At 42.5% G+C, this 18,561-nt stretch overlaps 1 protein-coding gene across 4 annotated transcripts in view; it reads left to right on the plus strand.

The window, feature by feature from the left end:
- ccdc57 (coiled-coil domain containing 57) overlaps positions 1-18,561 on the plus strand; it is a 172,543-nt gene that overhangs the window by 15,852 nt on the left and 138,130 nt on the right. For all 4 annotated transcript variants that reach the window (XM_072242385.1, XM_072242384.1, XM_072242382.1 and 1 more), the window contains exons 2-3: positions 6,365-6,779; positions 8,983-9,091. In XM_072242385.1, the coding sequence (XP_072098486.1) occupies positions 6,379-6,779; positions 8,983-9,091 (510 nt within the window). In that variant the 5' untranslated portion in view covers positions 6,365-6,378. The remainder of the gene's footprint in view (positions 1-6,364; positions 6,780-8,982; positions 9,092-18,561) is intronic.

The raw sequence follows: 18,561 nt of genomic DNA on the forward strand, positions 1-18,561 counted from the left end.
TGTCATATATTTCCAATCAAAGAAAGCATCCTGCCACCTCTGCTCTTTGTCTCCTTTCACCAAGGCAATTTTGGATCCAATTAACCAACCTGCTTTGGATCCTACTTTGCCAGACCTTCTCCATCAGCCTACAAGATGGTGCCTCTAGTTGAAGTTATTTGCTTTTAGCAAGATGATCCTGATAATTAGATTTTGGCATCCTACATTTCACAGCTCCTCGACCAGCAGACTCCACAAAGATGGGCCAAGTGATTTCTGTTGATCAGTGAGTTTTTTTTTCGATTTTCACCGCTTTATGTTGAATCTTTGTAATTTTGGACTTAACTTGATGGCTTTATTTAGAGACTGTTAATTTATTATTCTTTTAAACTAAGGGGTGACGGCTCCAGAAGGTCTAAGTGGAAAAAAAAGTTTTCATTTTGCTGAAAATCTGGCATTCATTTTCATGTGCTCTGCACTGGAGATGCCTGTTCAACCTGTTGCACCACTTTGGACAACAACGATTCAGAGCTAATACAACTAGGATGCTTTCATTATGAACTTCCATTAACAGCTTGTTTACAAAACCTTTGTGGTGATTGTCATAAGGTTATTTAGAAACCTTGTTCCCAGCAGCATAACTATGTATAGATCATCAGCAGTACTTTCATCATGTAAAATGCAAAAAGAAGTATATTTTAAGCAATGTCCTGAATAGACTGGTCAATCTGGCAGTTGAACCCTGAAAATTCCTTCTCTAGGTTACTCAAACAAATGGTATAAACAGTTATCAATTATAAAAACTGAATACCGGTAAGTTTTAGTGCTGACACAAACACAGTAATCAAGAATAAACCTTGCACCTTATTCTCTCATGTATCCATGAAGTCCCAAATATTATTTTTGCTGTGGGTCTACAGTGAAGGGTAACTAAAATAGCAGTTAATCTACCAGGGGATCTTTGGGATGGAGGAGGAAAAAGTTCAAAGTTCAAGCTAAATATTATATATGTCACCATAGACAACCCTGAGATTCATTTTCTTGCAGGCATATTCAAATCCATAATAGATTAATAACCATAATAGAATCAATGAAAAACAACAACTATGTGTTCTACCAGTATACAAAAGACAACAATCTGTGAAATGCAAAAAGAAGGAAATAATAAATAAACAATAAGTATCACGACATGAGATGAAGAGTCCTTTAAAGTGAGTCGATAGGTTATGGGAACATTTCGGTGATGGGGCAAGCGAAGTTGAGTGACATTATCCCCTTTTGGTTCAAGAGCCTGGTGGTTGACAGGGAATAATTGTTCCTGAACCTGGTGGTGTGAGTTCTGAGGTTCCTGTGCCACCTATCTGATGGGAACAGCGAGAAGAGAGCATGACTTGGGTGGTGGGGCTCCATGATGATGGATGCTGCTTTCTTGTGATGGTGCTTCATGTAGATATGTTTAGCAGATCAGGCAACATCTATGTTGAGGAACAGGCAGTTTAGGTAGATGAAGGCTTTCAACCCGAAACATCAACTATCCATTTCCAGATGCTTCCAGATCTGTTGGATTCCTGCAGCTTGTACGTTACTCCAGGTCCAGCATCTGCAGTCACTTATGTCACCAGATCAACAGAACTGACTCTTAAATGTCTTAATAAATATGCCTTATTCAAAAAGGCATTTATATATTAAGATTCCTTCTCCAGTCCTTTACCTTTCCCACCCATCTGTCTTCATCTTCAAGCTTGTCCTTCCCCTTCCCATCCCACCTTCTTATTCTGGCATCTTCCCCCTTCCTTTCCAGTCCTGATGAAGGGTATATATATCAGCAGTTTCTGAGATACTAAAACACCCCCTCTGGCACCAATTATTCTATGGTTAGTCACTTAGATCACATTTCTTCCTCTTTCTAATGTTTGATCTGAATACCAACTGAACCTCTTAACCATGTCTGCATGCTTTTATGCATTGAATTGTTACCACGTGATTTGCATTAATGAGCTGGTGTATCTCATAAAGTGGCCACTGGATGTATAGTGTAGTGAGTTGGAAGTGAGTGTGGAATGACATTCCATTCTACTGTATAGCAGTAAATTACTCAGAAATCAGTTTACTAGCAGAGGAAATAGGAACAGCAAGCTCTCATAATATAAACTCGTGCAGAAAAAAATTGCAGTAAGTGGATTAATTACATTCATAAGGTATTTATTGCTTATTTTAAAATCTAGTTCACTGTATTAGATTGACAATGAAGTTATATACAGTCAACAGGAATTCTGCAGATGCTGGAAATTCAAACAACACACATCAAAGTTGCTGGTGAACGCAGCAGGCCAGGCAGCATCTCTAGGAAGAGGTACAGTCGACATTTCAGGCCGAGACCCTTCGTCAGGACTAGCTGAAGGAAGAGTTAGTAAGAGATTTGAAAGTGGGAGGGGGAGGGGGAGGGGGCGATCCAAAATGATAGGAGAAGACAGGAGGGGGAGGGATGGAGCCAAGAGCTGGACAGGTGATTGGCATCCAATATGATAGGAGAAGACAGGAGGGGGAGGGTTCCAAAATGATAGGAGAAGACAGGAGGGGGAGGGGAAGGTGTATTAACACCTTATATTCCGTTTTGGGTAGTCTCCAACCTGATGGCATGAACATCGACTTCTCTAACTTCCGCTAATGCCCCACCTCCCCCTCGTACCCCATCCGTTATTTATTTTTATACACACATTCTTCCTCTCACTCTCCTTTTTCTCCCTCTGCCCCTTTGACTATACCCCTTGCCCATCCTCTGTTTCCACCCCCCCCCCGCCTTGTCTTTCTTCCCGGACCTCCTGTCCCATGATCCCCTCATATCCCCTTTGCCAATCACCTGTCCAGCTCTTGGCTCCATCCCTCCCCCTCCTGTCTTCTCCTATCATTTCAGATCTCCCCCTCCCCCTCCCACTTTCAAATCTCTTACTAACTCTTCCTTCAGTTAGTCCTGACAAAGGGTCTCGGCCTGAAACGTCAACTGTACCTCTTCCTAGAGATGCTGCCTAGTCTGCTGCGTTCACCAGCAACTTTGAAGTTATATACAGTAATCATCTGCACTTTCATTAACTAAAATCTTGTTATTCCCTGTTTACTGTGAGACCAGATTCAAAATGTTTTGTGGGGAGAAAATATGTGTGTTTAAACACTCATTTGAAGTGGTATTATGCGTTCTTTTTTTGGTCAAAGAGAAATTCTTCTTTGTATGCAGAAATTTTAACAGAACATTATGAAATTATCATAGCAATTTCATTACCAGACTATGTAAATTACATAATGTTGAGATTGCTTAAAGAGGTTTTCGTCTTTACATCATTTATAATAAAGGAAAGTCTTAATGTGAGATGCTAACCAGAAATTACAAAAAGCTGATCTTTTTCCCTCTGTTAATGAACTCTTAAAAATTGTCATCTTACTCAACTGTTTGGAGTCAGAGGCATCCTATACTACATTGCCTATATTACTATAGTCTTTTGTGGAAACATTTGACTGTGACGGTCATCAAAGCTGTGAGTTCATCAACTCATGTATTTTTAGCTGCATTAACAATCATACATCGGCAGCTTGTCTGTTTTCACCTCCACTCTCTCTAAGTCCCTCTCTCTAACTAAGGATACTAAGGAGATAAAATCAGACATTATCCAATCTCTGTGGCTTTGTTTCTCATAGGCTATATATATTTGCAGAGACCATAAAATACTCTCAAGAAAATGTTTGGCATAATCCTTCAACATCCTGTGTAGGCAAATGGTTCCATAGAATTATGTATTTAGAATGGGAACATATCTGAACTGACAAGATCATCAAGCACCTGTGTGACAGATAGATCACATGAATAGTCACAAATTCTTGAGTGAAAAAGGCCAGAACTCAAAATACACTTATTTTATCACAGTATATTAAGGGCTGAATCACTAGCTACGTTAGTAACCCAACACTGATTGACAGAACAAATATGCTTATAACCATTCATAATGTGCTAAATGGCAAAATAGCCTGCCAGGCAGGAGCTTTCCATGATTTCTGTCACAATGATGTAAAATATTTTAGCTGAAGATACAATGTGCCTTGTTTGATGTAGACCAGTTATCTTAGCTTTATGTAGCTAGGTCAATGCAAAATAGAATGTCTCATGGTCACGTCACTTTCCATACAATATCTCTTGTAATCGGCTGTGAGACAGCAGCCCGCTCTCTGGACGTATATTGGTGTTTATTCATGCATGTGTCGTTGTAATTTCAAAACTGATTACTTTCATGTACACCTGCAAGTAGCCTGTGTGTTACACCTGTCTATTCACCTCCTCCCCCCTCTAATCGGGGCCCAAAAAGACCTTCCATTTCAGACAACACTTCACCTGCATATCAGCTGGGGTCATCTTTTGTGTCTGGTGCTCTCATGTGGCCTCCTCTACATTGATGAGACTTGTCATAAATGGGGGACCGCTTACCTCTGCTCCATCTGCCAAAAGCGGAACTTCCTGGTAGCCAAACATTTTAATTCCGATTCCCATTCTCATTCTGACATGTTGTTCCATAGCCTCCTCTTGTGCCAAGATGAGGCCACCCTCAGGGTGGAGGAGCCACACCTTATATTCCATGTAGGTAGCCTCTAATCTGATGGCATAAATATCAAATTCTCCTTCCAGTATTTTTTACCTCCCCTTCCCCCTCCCCTCTTCTTCTATTCTCCACTCTGGCCTCTTAACTCTTCTCACTTGCCTATCACTTTCCCCTTGGTCCCCTCTCCTCCTTTTTTCTATGGTCCACTCTCCTCTCCTATCAGATTCCTTCTTCTCCAGCCCCTCACCTTTCCCACCCACTTGACTTCACCTATCACCGTCTAGCTAGCCTCCTTCCCCTCCCCCCCCCACCTTTTAATTCTGGCGTCTTCTCTCTTCCATTTCATTCCTAAAGAAAGGTCTCGGCCTGAAACATCATTTCCAGAGATGGTGCCTGACCTGCTGAGTTCCTCTAGCATTTTGCGTGTGTTGCTTTGGACTTGCAGCATCTGCAGACTTCCTTGTATTTATGTACTGCTTGAAGGTGTTATAATTGAGTGACCTGACGTTCTGATTTTAATAATGGCTGCCACTCCTCATTTATCCTAACACTGGAACTGCAAATTAAGTTCTCTTAAATATGTTCAGCTCAAGATTGAGGAGGAAAGTACATAATCCCATGCATACACTGTAATTTGAGTTTACACATCTTGGTGAGCAATTTCTCTTTTCTACAGCACAAGCCATTGTGCCCTGTGGAGTGTTACATAAATTGGCATTTCAGACGCAATTAACTAATCCCATTTATTGTTTTTTTGTTCCGAAATTCTTGAAATACATTTAGGCAGATCAGTCAATGCCTCAAGTGGGACAAGAGTACCATTTTTGTCAGAGAAACTTGTTGTTTGAGACTTATCCATTGTATACAGTGGAAACCATAATAAATATTCTTCAGTCAACACATACAAAATGCTGGTGGAACTCGGCAGGTCAGGCAGCATCTATGAAAATGAATAAACAGTTGACGCTTTGAGCCAGGACCTTCATCAGGACTGAAAAGGAAGGGAAGGAGGATGGCTTGAAGGTGTGGGAAAGGTAAAGGGCTGGAGAAGACAATACCTGATTGGAGAAGAGATTGGACCATGGGAGAAAGAGAAGAAGGAGGGCTACCGGGGGGAGGTGACGGGGGGTGAGGAGAAGAGGTAAAAGGCCAGAATGTGGAAGGGGGAGGGGTAAAGAAAAAGAGGAAAAACTTGTGTTCCTTCCTTCAGGAATATGAGCTGTTGCTCCTCCACCCTGAGAGTGGCCTCTTCATGATTGAAGAGGAGGCCATGGACTGACATGTCTGAATGGGAGTGGTGATAGGATTTTAAATGGTTGACCACTAGAAAATTTTGCTTTTGGCACATGGAGCAGAGGTGGTCAACAAAGCAGTCCCATAATTTACCTCAGGTCTCACCATTGTAGAGGAGGCCACATCGGGAGTACTGGATACAATAGACCACCCCAACAGATTTGCAAGTGAAGTGTTGCCTCACCTGGGAGGACTGCATGGGGCCTTGAATATTGGTTCAGATGTAACATTTTTCCTGCTTGCTGGGAAATGTGATATGAGGGGGTTAGTGGGGAGGAGCGAATGGACAATGGATTATGGAGGGAGTGATCCCTGCAGAAAGTGAAGAGTGGGGTTGGGGGGGAAGTAAAGGTGTGTTTGGTGGTAGGATCCCATTGAAGATGACAGAAGTTGTGGGGAATTGTGTGTTTGATGTGGAGGCTCATGGGGTGGTAGGTAAGGACAACAGAAACTCCAATTCAGTTAATATTAAAGTGCATTTGAGTAACCTATTGTGTTAAATTTACAAGGTGCAACTGCTAAAATGCTTCAGGAGAATGATGATTTTGATGAGCTTCTTGCTCGGAAGGAACAGGAATGGAAGAGCTTACAAACACAACGTATCCAATCATTGGTTACTGCACTTCAAGACACACAAGTAAAACTCAAAGATGAACAAGAAAAATTTAACATACTGAAAGAAGATTTTATGTTCAATCTAAGAGTACTTGAGGAGCGGGACCGGGATCTGGAACGTTATGATGCCATGTTTGCTCAGTTAAAAGTAACTGAAAGTTGCAAACAAGCAGAGATCAGTGAGCTACAAATTGAAATTGACAAGTTGCAAAATATTGTTGCAAAAGAGATGAAAACACGGGAAGAACTACAGTTCCAGTACCAGCAGCAATTAAAGACACATCAACTGGAAATAGAGAAAATTCGCAGGTATGGTCAGTGGATTGAAAGCTGTACGTTGTATCAACACACATAAAAGTTGCTGGTGAACGCAGCAGGCTGGGCAGCATCTCTAGGAAGAGGTGCAGTCGACGTTTCAGGCCGAGACCCTTCGTCAGGACTAACTGAAGGAAGAGTGAGTAAGAGATTTGAAAGTTGGACGGGGAGGGGGAGATCCAAAATGATAGGAGAAGACAGGAGGGGGAGGGATGGAGCCAAGAGCTGGACAGGTGATAGGCAAAAGGGATACGAGAGGATCATGGGACAGGAGGTCTGGGAAGAAAGACAAGGGGGGGGCACCCAGAGGATGGGCAAGGGGTGTATTCAGAGGGACAGAGGGAGAAAAAGGAGAGTGAGAGAAAGAATGTGTGTATAAAAATAAGTAACAGATGGGGTACGAGGGGGAGGTGGGGCATTAGCGGAAGTTAGAGAAGTCGATGTTCATGCCATCAGGTTGGAGGCTACCCAGACGGAATATAAGGTGTTGTTCCTCCAACCTGAGTGTGGCTTCATCTTTACAGTAGAGGAGGCCGTGGATAGGCATGTCAGAATGGGAATGGGATGTGGAATTAAAATGTGTGGCCACTGGGAGATCCTTCTTTCCCTGGCGGACAGAGCGTAGATGTTCAGCAAAGTGGTCTCCCAGTTGCGTCGGGTCTCGCCAATATATAAAAGGCCACATCGGGAGCACCGGATGCAGTATATCACCCCAGCCGACTCACAGGTGAAGTGTTGTCTCACCTGGAAGGACTGTTTGGGGCCCTGAATGGTGGTAACACTTCCTCCCTTACCACCATTCAGGGCTCCATCCCTCCCCCTCCTGTCTTCTCCTATCATTTTGGATCTCCCTCTCCCCCTCCAACTTTCAAATCCTTTACTCACTCTTCCTTCAGTTAGTCCTGACGAAGGGTCTCGGCCTGAAACGTCGACTGCACCTCTTCCTAGAGATGCTGCCTGGCCTGCTGTGTTCACCAGCAACTTTTATGTGTGTTGCTTGAATTTCCAGCATCTGCAGAATTCCTGTTGTTTGCTATACGTTGTATGGTTTGTTTACTGATGATGCAGGAGAAGTATTAGTTTAACAGATTTCATACAAAATGGAAATTACTATTTGTGTTATTTGGGGGTTGCTACTAAGTAAATGTATCTGGCAAAATTGAAATTAAAATGTTATGGTTCAGCAAATGCTCCTGTTTGAAATGATTAATCTACTATATTATTTAAATGTTCACTCTACCCTTCTACTTGAAATTGTAGTGACACAGACTTCCTTTTACTTCATTAGTGCTGTCAGCTTGGATAATAAATGCCAAGGAACAATTATAACACAAAATATGAACAGATGTCAACAGTTCATTTTGCTGATACCAGATAGGTTGGATCCACAACATGATATTAATAATTGTATAGACCTTTCTACAACATAATAGAAGCTGAAGGACAGACATTTAAAATCACTAATGTAATTTTAATTGAGGAATGGAAATCTGTTGTGCAATTACAGAAAGCAAAAATAATGTCTAATAGTGTTTCTTTGTGTAATGTGCAAAGAAACATTTTGGAAGCTGTTCTTAGCTGACTTGTTAACTAACACTATGCTTAAATGAATAGTGGTGTTTAAGGAAAATACTGCTTTCAACTGCTTTTTCCCTCATCAATTTTCTTCACTACATTAGTGAAGATATTGATTACTTTCTAGGATTAGGTTGTGTGGATATTTATTGCTCTCCAGAATCCACGAGTGACCTTGTCTGCCTTTTGAGTGTCTACAGAACACAATATGAGCACTTTGTGTAAAGTGAATCAAGTCTAAATGGATTTCTTCCCCCTCCCCCATAATTTTGGGACAATGTCTCAGCTAAAATTAGTCAGCTTAAATTGTGGATTGAATTTAGGGTCTTAATCATATTTGACCTACAGACTGCTCAGCAGGTCAAATATGACTAGTTCAGTAAACATTTTAATTATTTGTCTCTGGATGGTAATATATATTTCTGATCCAAGTTTTGATTTTAAAAATGCAGTCAGAGTTCACACATTGAATTGGGTGTCATCTTTAACCTGCACAACTACAAAATCTGTGTGTTTGAATTAGCTTTCAGAATTTGTTTAACAGGATTAGGCTGTGTACTTTTAAGAAAAATACAAAATAATTTGTCAGTCTTAACTGGTGTTTTCTCTATTTCCAATGGAGTTCAAAAGACTCTAAAATTAATGGTCAGCAGGAGGAGTATACAAAACTAAAACAGGAGCTGGAGCGCAAATTACAAGAAGTGGAGGGACAGCTTGCTTTGCAAAAACAGGTATGGCAAGCAGTATTTACTATTAAACCTTTTTAAGGCTTAAAACATTAATTGTTGCATGTTTTGTTATATTGATATATGGGTTAATGCAGCGGTCCCCAACCACCGGGCTGCGGACCGGTACAAGGCTGCAAGGCATGCGCTACCGGGCCACAAGGAAACTATATGATTTGGCGATATGAGTCAGCTTCACCTTTCCTCATTCCCTGTCATGTCCACTGTTGAGCTTGAACACACGCGAGGTCATTACCCACACGTCATCCATTTCAGCGCGGGAAGGAGATCAACTCCTCGAGCTTGCAAATGACGGCAGGCTGAAAAGTTTGTTTGACATAACATCTCTGCCGGCATTCTGGATCAAAGTCAAGGTTAAAAATCCTGAGATAGCCACAAAAGCACTGAAAACGTTGCTTCCATTTCCAACATATCTCTGCAATGAATGCAACGAAAACCGAATTGCGGAATAGACTGGACATAAGGAACCCCCTTCGAGTATCGCTGTCTCCCATCATCCCTCGATAGGACCGTCTTGTTGCAGGAAAATAAGCCCAGGGCTCCCACTGATTCAGCAATATTGGTGCGTTGCAATGATTTTATATGTTCATACGAGGAAAATGTGCGCTGTGTGTTTGATATCCAAACGTTACTTAAAATGTTATGATGCTATTATAAATGACTTATATAACCATATAACAATTACAACATGGAAGCAGGCGATCTCGCCCCTTCTAGTCCGTGCCGAACGTTACTCTCACCTAGTCCCACTGACCTGCACTCAGCCCATAACCCTCCATTCCTTTCCTGTCCATATACCGATCCAATTTTTCTTTAAATGATAATATCGAACCTGCCTCTACCACTTCTACTGGAAGTTCGTTCAACACTTCAAGCTCCCTTGTCCTCCCCTGATAATTGACTTATCACTATATTCATGGGAGAAAAATATGCACTGTGTTTAATATTAAATTCGTTAGATAAACCCTTTTAGAAGCGAAATTGAGTGTATTAGCCACTTATCACCTATATTCCAGTCGTGATTAACACACCCCACCCCACTCCACCCCCGCCGCCGCTGCCAACAGAATCGGCAAAAACAATATTTAAGGAATCGGCACGTAAACACATGTGCAAGTTACGCATGCGCACTGGTGCCCGCGCAAGGCTTCATGGTCATTGTAGTCTTTCTTGGGGTAAACCCAACGTATTTGACTGCTACTCTTGTACGTTGGCAACCCTAAACCCCCCCCCCGTCGGCCAGTCCGCAAGAATATTGTCAATATGAAACCGGTCCACAGTATGAAAAAGGTTGGGAACCCCTGGGTTAATGGGTTAATTGGCCACTATAAATTGTCTCAAGTGTGTGGGTAAGTGGTAAAATCAGTGGTCAGTTAATGGAAATGTAGGGACATCAGTTTACAGAGAATATTAGTGGAGAATGGGACTGCTCTATGAGTCAGCATCAGTGAACAAGAAATGGCCTGCTTTTTACATTGTATGGAAATGTGATTACCAACAAGATGTGATATCTGTCACTTTGGTGCGGGTGCAGGGGCTTGCTAAATCTTGGCAGCCAGTGTTGGTATTCACTTCTTGTTTAATACAGTCGGCCCTCCTTATCCGCGAGTTCTGCATGCGCGAATTCAACCAACCGCGAATCGAGAAAACCCGGAAGTGCTCTTCCAGCACTTATGTTCGAGCATGTACAGATTTTTTTTTCTTGTCATTATTCCCTAAACAGTGCAGTATAACAACTATTTTACATAGTATTTACATTGTATTAGGTATTAGAAGTAATCTAGAGATGATTTAAAGTATACGGGAGGATGTGCGTAGGTTATCATGGATCGGGATCGAAAAAAATGGAAGTTCTCTTACTAAGAAATCGGAACAGGTACATCTGGTATTATTTAGTGTCAGTTAGTCAAACGTTTGTCTTAGTATATAGTATATGTTTTACCTTTCTATGCATATAAAACACATAAGAAATGTATGTTTCAGCGCCGGGTTTGGGAACAGAAGTTCCCGACTTCGATCCAGTGACAGACCGTTCTGGAGCATGCTCTCCATCTGTGCCGGGTTGATGTGAAGAATCAAAAACCCAAAACCCCAAAACCCAATAACTAAACCACTGCGTTGCTTAGTAATAATTGTAGCTTTCATCAGGGCAGGGCCTTTCTCACTTCATCCTTTAAAATTGTTCCAATCGTTGACCAACTGTAGCCTAACGCTTTCCCAATGACCGATGGCATTTCACCTCTTTCTGATGGCTTTATTATTTCCACTTTATTTTCAATCATGATCATGATTATTTTTGCGAACAGAAACACTGCGGATTCAGAGCTCCGCCACCGGATCCTAATGTCCACCACACTGAGGCAGGTTAGATAAGGTCCAGTGTTCCGCTGGGTCCTAAGGTCCACCTATTGAGACAGGTTGAATGAGGGACTTGAGCATCCGCGTTTTTTGGTATCCGTGAGAGGTCCCGGAACCAATCCCTCGCGGATAAGGAGGGCTGCCTATTTTATTGGCAGTCCTGGTGATTTTTGCAGCAAGTCCTTTCTTAATAACTGCCTTGATCATACCTACAGCTACCACCTTGGAAAATTCTTCTGTTACTGTGGCAGCTGTTGTAATTGATCTCCTGCAATTATTCATTCACTCAGAGGCTCAGTTGAAGGAACTCCTCCTTCATAGTTCAAAATCTGTGGTCTATTTTCCACTCAAGATTTGAGTAAAAAATTCTACTCTGGAACCCAGGTTCTAAACACCCAATTTATGAATATCTGTATTTCTGAATAAGCTTTCACAATATTATTAAATTCAAATATCCAACATTAAGTACTTACCTTCATTTCCATGAATGCCGGAACTACTTTTCTTTCTTTCTTTCTCCCCTCTCCCCTCTCCCCTCTCCCCTCTCCCCTCTCCCCTCTCCCCTCTCCCCTCTCCCCTCTCCCCTCTCCCCTCTCCCCTCTCCCCTCTCCCCTCTCCCCTCTCCCCTCTCCCCTCTCCCCTCCCCCCTCCCCCCTCCCCCCTCCCCCTCTCCCCTCTCCCCCCTCCCCCCTCCCCCCTCCCCTCTCCCCCCTCCCCCCCTCTCCCCCTCTCCCCCCTCTCCCCCCTCTCCCCTCTCCTCTCTCACTCCTCTCTCTCCACTTTTAGTAATTGCTTTTTTTTAAAAGCAATCTTATATGGCTTTGATGCCGTTCACAACTATTTTGTGGAAGTGTTGAAATCATCATTACAATACTTTGGAGGTATAGTTACCCATATCAGGTGATTTTGTGTATTTTCAAACTTCTGGTCCTCTGTAAAAAGGGAAAGGAACCTCTTTGTAACTAGCGACAGCCTGTATTGTCTGCTGCTGTTCCTTGGATGAGGTTAAATTGAAATTCATTTGCTGCTTTGAAAAAATATTTAAAAATAATGGTGCTATTCTGAAGTAAAACTTAAGTTCTCCCTTGTATCCTGGTTGATGCTTACTACTCAATCAACTTTACTAAAGCATATTGCTAATTAGTATTGCATTGCTGCTTATGATGTCTTGCTTAAATTGACGACCACAATTTACTATAGTAAACAATTCAAAAAATGCTTTTTTTGGCTGCAAAGTACTTTGGAAACCCAAAAGTTGTAGAAGTGCACCTTTCTTTTTACTGTTACTGATTGGCTGGGACTATGCAGCCAGGTAGTGTTTTTACCAGGTAAGAGAGTATTTATGAATGATCTGAATGCTATCTTGGGAATCTGTGATGAAGAGTCATTTTTTTTATCAATTAAGTGCAGACTTATCTAACCTGAAATTAAGAATACAGAAGTTAGTAGAAATTTAGAAGGTTTTTGTGAATGTAAATTGTTAATGTCAGTTGTTAATTTTAAATAAGAAATTAATATGTTTTAATGAACATACTAACAAACAGAAGAATTAAGAGGAGGAGTAGGCTATTTGGCCTGGCCATCTTGCTCCAGAATTGTAACTCATCTGCTTGGCATTTCTGCCTGCTTCTGCTAACCATTTACCACGTACTTATTAATAGTTATCCATTAAAAAAAATTCAAATTCTATGCATCCACTGCCCTTTTAAGGAAGAGTTCTAAAATCATCTCCATTTTAAATGAGTGGTGTCTTATTTTCAAAGAGTAGCCATGGTTCAAGATTCTCTCACAAGAGTAAACATCTTATCCACATCTATCCTGTCAAGATCCCACAGGAGACACAAGATGCATGGAGACCAATTGGTTGGACCGACAGTGGACGGTTTTAACTATGGCTGCCTCTTGTTTCAGCTTCTATCTGTACTTTGGCACCAGAAAAATGGAGGATTCAACTGATTTTTCCAAATGGAGAATGAAGGAGCGCTTTGTAGGTGTTGCGGAAGGGAGAGTAGCAGTGGTCGAGTAAGCTATCTCCCCGAGTGCTCACCTGGATGTGTTGGCAAAACTTCAGAGAGACTTTAGTCAGCAACGCTCTATTAATGTCACCGGCAACGATGAAGGCTGCCTCTGACTGTGCCTCCAGGGTGCTGATGGTCTTATACAGTTCATTGCGAGCCAGGTCGGTATCAGCCTGTGGTGGAATATACACAGCTGTGATAATAACAGCCATGAACTCCCTAGGCAGCCAGAAAGGTCTACACAGCTGCTCCAGGTACTCCAGATCCGGGGATCAAAAGGATTTGAGTGCATGCATGTTCCAGGGGTCGCAACAGGCATTATTGACCATGAAGCATACCCCACCTCCTTTACTCTTCCCGGAATAGGGAGAACCCAGAGGGCTCGATGGCATGATCCAGCATCTCCTCCATCAGCCAGGTCTCCACGAAACACAGAATGCTACATTCCTTTGTTTCTCGCTGATAGGAGATTTTGCCTCTCAGTTCGCATGGCTAATTGTCCAGCTGAATGTTAGCCAGGAGTATGCTAGGCAGTGCGGCCGACTAGCACGCCATCTCAACCTCACCAGAATGCTGGCCCTTCTCCCTCGCCTCCGACGCCACTTCCGAGGTAGCAGCAGTGTCGGAGGTGAATCTCCTATTGATCGCTCAAGTGGGGATCCCAGTGTAAAGATGGCACGTAGTGGGTAAATGCCGTGTTCAGGAAAGTCAGTCTATCGTATCTGATGTGACTATCAGCTATTTGAACAAGAAATGCTAAGGAAATCACAGAAATCAAAAGTATACTGTAGATTTGGAATGGAGCTTGCAACACGACTGACATACACAGCACCATCTTGATCATGATATTTCGGTAAATCAGATCACTTGGCTGTCCTTTGCCATATAATTGAAGTTGCTTGAAGCAGGTGGGTACCTCAGACTGCCAAAATGAGAGGATAAATTTCTCAGTGAACATTTCAGCCAGTTGATCAGCACAGGTTTTTAGTACTTTTCCAGGTAACCCAGTGAAGCCATATGCATTTCATGGATTCATCCTCCTGAAAGCTGCCTACATGTTGGCCTCAGAGCCTGAAATCACAAGATCATCTTGGGCTGTAGGAGTTCATGATGGTCCCTCCAGGTTTTGACATTCAAAGCAAGCATAAAAGGCTTTGAGCTCATTTGGAAGTGAAGCCTTGTTTTTACATATATTGCTTGATTTAACTCTATAAGTTGTGGTAGTTTTCAAGCCCTGGCACAACTGTCGAGCATCCTTCATTGATTCAAGTTTAGTCCAGAATTGTTACTCTGCCCACGGGATGGCCCATGGACCATACCTGAACCTCTTGTAAATTTCGTGGTCACCAGACTTGAATGTCTCTGATTTGGTCCTCAGCAGATTGCAGATCTCATGGTTCATCCAGGGCTTCTGGCTGGGGAAGGCTGAATGATTTTGTGAGGACACACTCATCTGTAATGGTTTTTATCAAGTCCGTGACACCCATGGTGTATTCGTTCAGATCCACAGATGAGTCCTTGAACACAGCCTAGTCCACCGATCTAAAGCAATCCCATAACCACTTCTCTTCCTCCCATGACCACCTCTTTGTTGTGCTAATCTCTGGAGTTTTGCTCTTTAATCTCTGCCTGTTTGCAGGGAGGAGAAGAACAGCTAAGTGAGCCAAGTGGTAACCTGCTTCAATGACTATTGTCCAGTACCACTTATATTCACAGTGATGAAATGTTTTGAGAAGTTGATGGTAAAACATATCAACCCCTACCTGAGAAGTCACATGGATCAGCTCCATTTTCCCTACTGGATCAAAAGGTCAACAACAGGTGCTATCTCAATGGCTCTTCACTCAACCTTGGAACATCTAGACAGCAAAGATGCAAACATAAGGATGCTCTTTGTCAACTACAGTTCTGCATTCAAGACCAGCATCCACTCAAAACTAATCAATAAGCTTCAAGAGTTTGGCCTCAATAACTCCTTGTGCAATTGGATCCTTAGTCTCCTCACTTGCAGACCCCATTCAGTTCAGATTGGCAACAACACTTCCTCCATGATCTGCATCAGCACAGGTGCACCACAAGGCTGTGTGCTTAGCTCCCATTGCTATATTCATGTTTGCTGACTACTCCACTGTCGTAGGCTGAATCAAAGGTGGTGACGAATCAGCAAAGAGGAGGGAGATACAAATTCTGACTGAGTGATGCCATAACAACAACCTCTTAAACAATTGCAGCAAGGCCAAGGAACTAATTATTGACTTCTGGAGGAGGAAACCAGAAGTCCACAAGCCAGGATGTGCTCATAGAAGTGGTCCCACAATTTAGGATGGGTCTCTCTAATGTGCAGGAGGCTGTATCAGGAGCACTGGATGCAACGGATTCATAGGTGAGGTGTTGCCTCACTTGGAAGGACTGTTTGGGGCCATGGTTGGAGGTGAGGGAGGAGGTGAATGGACAGGTGTTGCACCTTCGCTGCTTGCAGGGATAAGTGCCAGGAGGGAGATCAGGTGCATGTGACGAATGGACAAGGGAATCACAAAGGGAACAATGTCTGTGAAAAGCAGAAAGTGGGGGTGGGGTGGGGTGGGGCGGGGGAGGAGGTAAAGATGTGTTTAGACCATAAGACATAGGAGCAGAATGAGGCCCATCAATTCTGTTTTGTCATTTTGGCAACAAATTCCACAGATTCAACACTCTGGCTAATGAAATTCCTCCTCATCTCAGTTCTCAACCCTGTATTTTGAAGATGTCCACTGTGGTCTTAGACTCCCCCACCATAGGAAGCATTCTCTCCACATTCACTCTATTGAACCCTTTCAATATTCGATAGGTTCAATGAGATCCCCTTCATTCTTTTGAATTCCAGTGAGTACACGTCCAGAACCATCAAACACCACTCATATGATAAGCCTTTCAATATCAGAATCATTTTTGTGAAACTCCTTGAACCTTTTCCGATGTCAGCACATCCTATTTTAGATAAGGGGCCCAAAACTGCTGATAATACTCCACTTGAGGCCTTACCAATGCCTTATAAAGCCTCAGCATTACATCCTTGCTTTATGTTCTAGTCCTTTCAAAATGAATGTGAATATTGCATTTGCCTTCCTCACCACTGACTCAACCTGCAAATTAACCTTTAGGGAATTCTCCACAAGGACTCCCAAGTCCCTTTACGCCTCAAATTTTTGAATCTTTTCTCCATTTAGAGAATAGTCTATACTTTTACTTCTTCTACCAAAGTGCATGCCATACACATCCCAACACTGTAATCCATCTGCCACTTCTTTTTCCGTCCTCCTAACCTAAATTGTCCTTTTGCAGCATCCCTGTTCCTATCTTCATATCATCCGCAAACTTGACCACAAAGCCATCAATTCTGTCATCCAAATCATTGAGGTATAACATAAAAGGAAGCAGTCGCGACACAGACCTCAGTGGTGCACCACTAGTCACCTGCAGCCAATCAGAAAAGCTCCCTTTATTCCCACTCTTTGCCTCCTGCGAATCAGCCACTGCTTTATCCATGCTAGTAACTTTCCTGTAATACTTCGGGCTCTAAACTTGTTAAGCAGCCTCGTGTGTGGCACCTTGTCAGATGCCTTCTGAAAATCCAAGTACACAACATCCACCGATTCTCCTTTGTCTATCCTGCTTGTTATACCTTCAAAGAATTCAAACCAATTAGTCAGGCAAGAGTTTTGCTTAAGGAAACCATGAAGACTTCAGCATACTTATCATGTACCTCCAAGTACCACAAACCACATCCTTAGTAATTGACTCCAACATCTTCCCAAACACTGAGGTGAGACTAACTGGCCTATCAATTGTTTTCTGCTGTCTGTCTCCTGTCTTGAAGTGGGGAGTGACATTTGCAATTTTCCAGTCATCTGGATCCATCCCGGAGCCCGTTGATTCTTGAAGGATCATTATTAATGCCTCCACAATCTCATCAGCCACCTCCTTCAGAATCCTGGGGCGTAGATCATCTTGACCAGGTGACTTATCTACGTGCAGACCATTTAGTTTCCCAAGCACCTTCTCCCTAGTAATGGCAACTTCATTTACTTCTGCCCCCCTGACATTCTTGAACTTCTGGCATACTGCTAGGGTCTTTCTCAGCAAAATACTTATTCAGTTTGTTCGCCACTTCCTTGTCCCCCATTACTTCCTCTCCAGCATTATTTTCGAGCGGTCCAATATCTACTATCACCGCCCCCCCCCCCTTTACACTTCATACATCTGAAGAAACTCTTGGTATCCTCTTTAACATTATGAGCTAGCTTAGCTTCGTATTCCCTCTTTTCCTTCTTTAGGTCTTTTTTTAGTTTTCTTCTGTTGGTCTTTAAAAGCTTCCCAATCTCTAACTTTCCACTAATTTTTGCTCTTATTATATGTTGGCTTTGACTTCTCATCTGTCACAGTTGTGTCATCCTGCATTTAGGATACTTCTTCTTTGGGATGTATCTATCCTGCACCTTCCGAATTGTTCCCAAAACTCCAGCCATTGCTGCTCTGCCATATCTGCTAGTGACCCCTTCCAGTCAATTTTGGCCAGCTCCTCTCTCATGCCTCTGTAATTCTCTTTAATACTTATATATCTGACTTTAGCTTCTCCTCAAATTGTAGGGTAAATTCTATCATATTATGATCACTAGCCGCCAAGGGTTCCTTTACCTTAAGCTCTAATCAATTCTGGTTCATTTCCTAACACCCAGTCCAGAATAGCTGACCCCCTAGTGGGCTCAACCACGAGCTGGTTTATAAAGCTGTCTCATAAGCATTCTATAAATTCCCCTCTTGAGATCCAGGACCAACCTGATTTTCCCACTCTACTGGCATATTGAAATCCCCATGGCTATCGCAACATTGCCCTTTTAGCATGTATTTTCCGTCTCCCAGTGTAATTTGTAGGCCACATCTTTGCTGTTATTTGGAGGTCTGTATATAACTCCCATCAATGTCTTTTTACCCTTGCAGTTTCTTACCTCTACTCACAGCCATTCTATACATTCCAATCCTATATCACCTCTTTCCAATGATTTGATTTAATTTTTCACCAACAGAGCTCCCCCCACCTCC

This window comes from Mobula birostris, chromosome 24 (assembly GCF_030028105.1).
Source record: "Mobula birostris isolate sMobBir1 chromosome 24, sMobBir1.hap1, whole genome shotgun sequence".
Classification (NCBI taxonomy): domain Eukaryota; kingdom Metazoa; phylum Chordata; class Chondrichthyes; order Myliobatiformes; family Myliobatidae; genus Mobula; species Mobula birostris.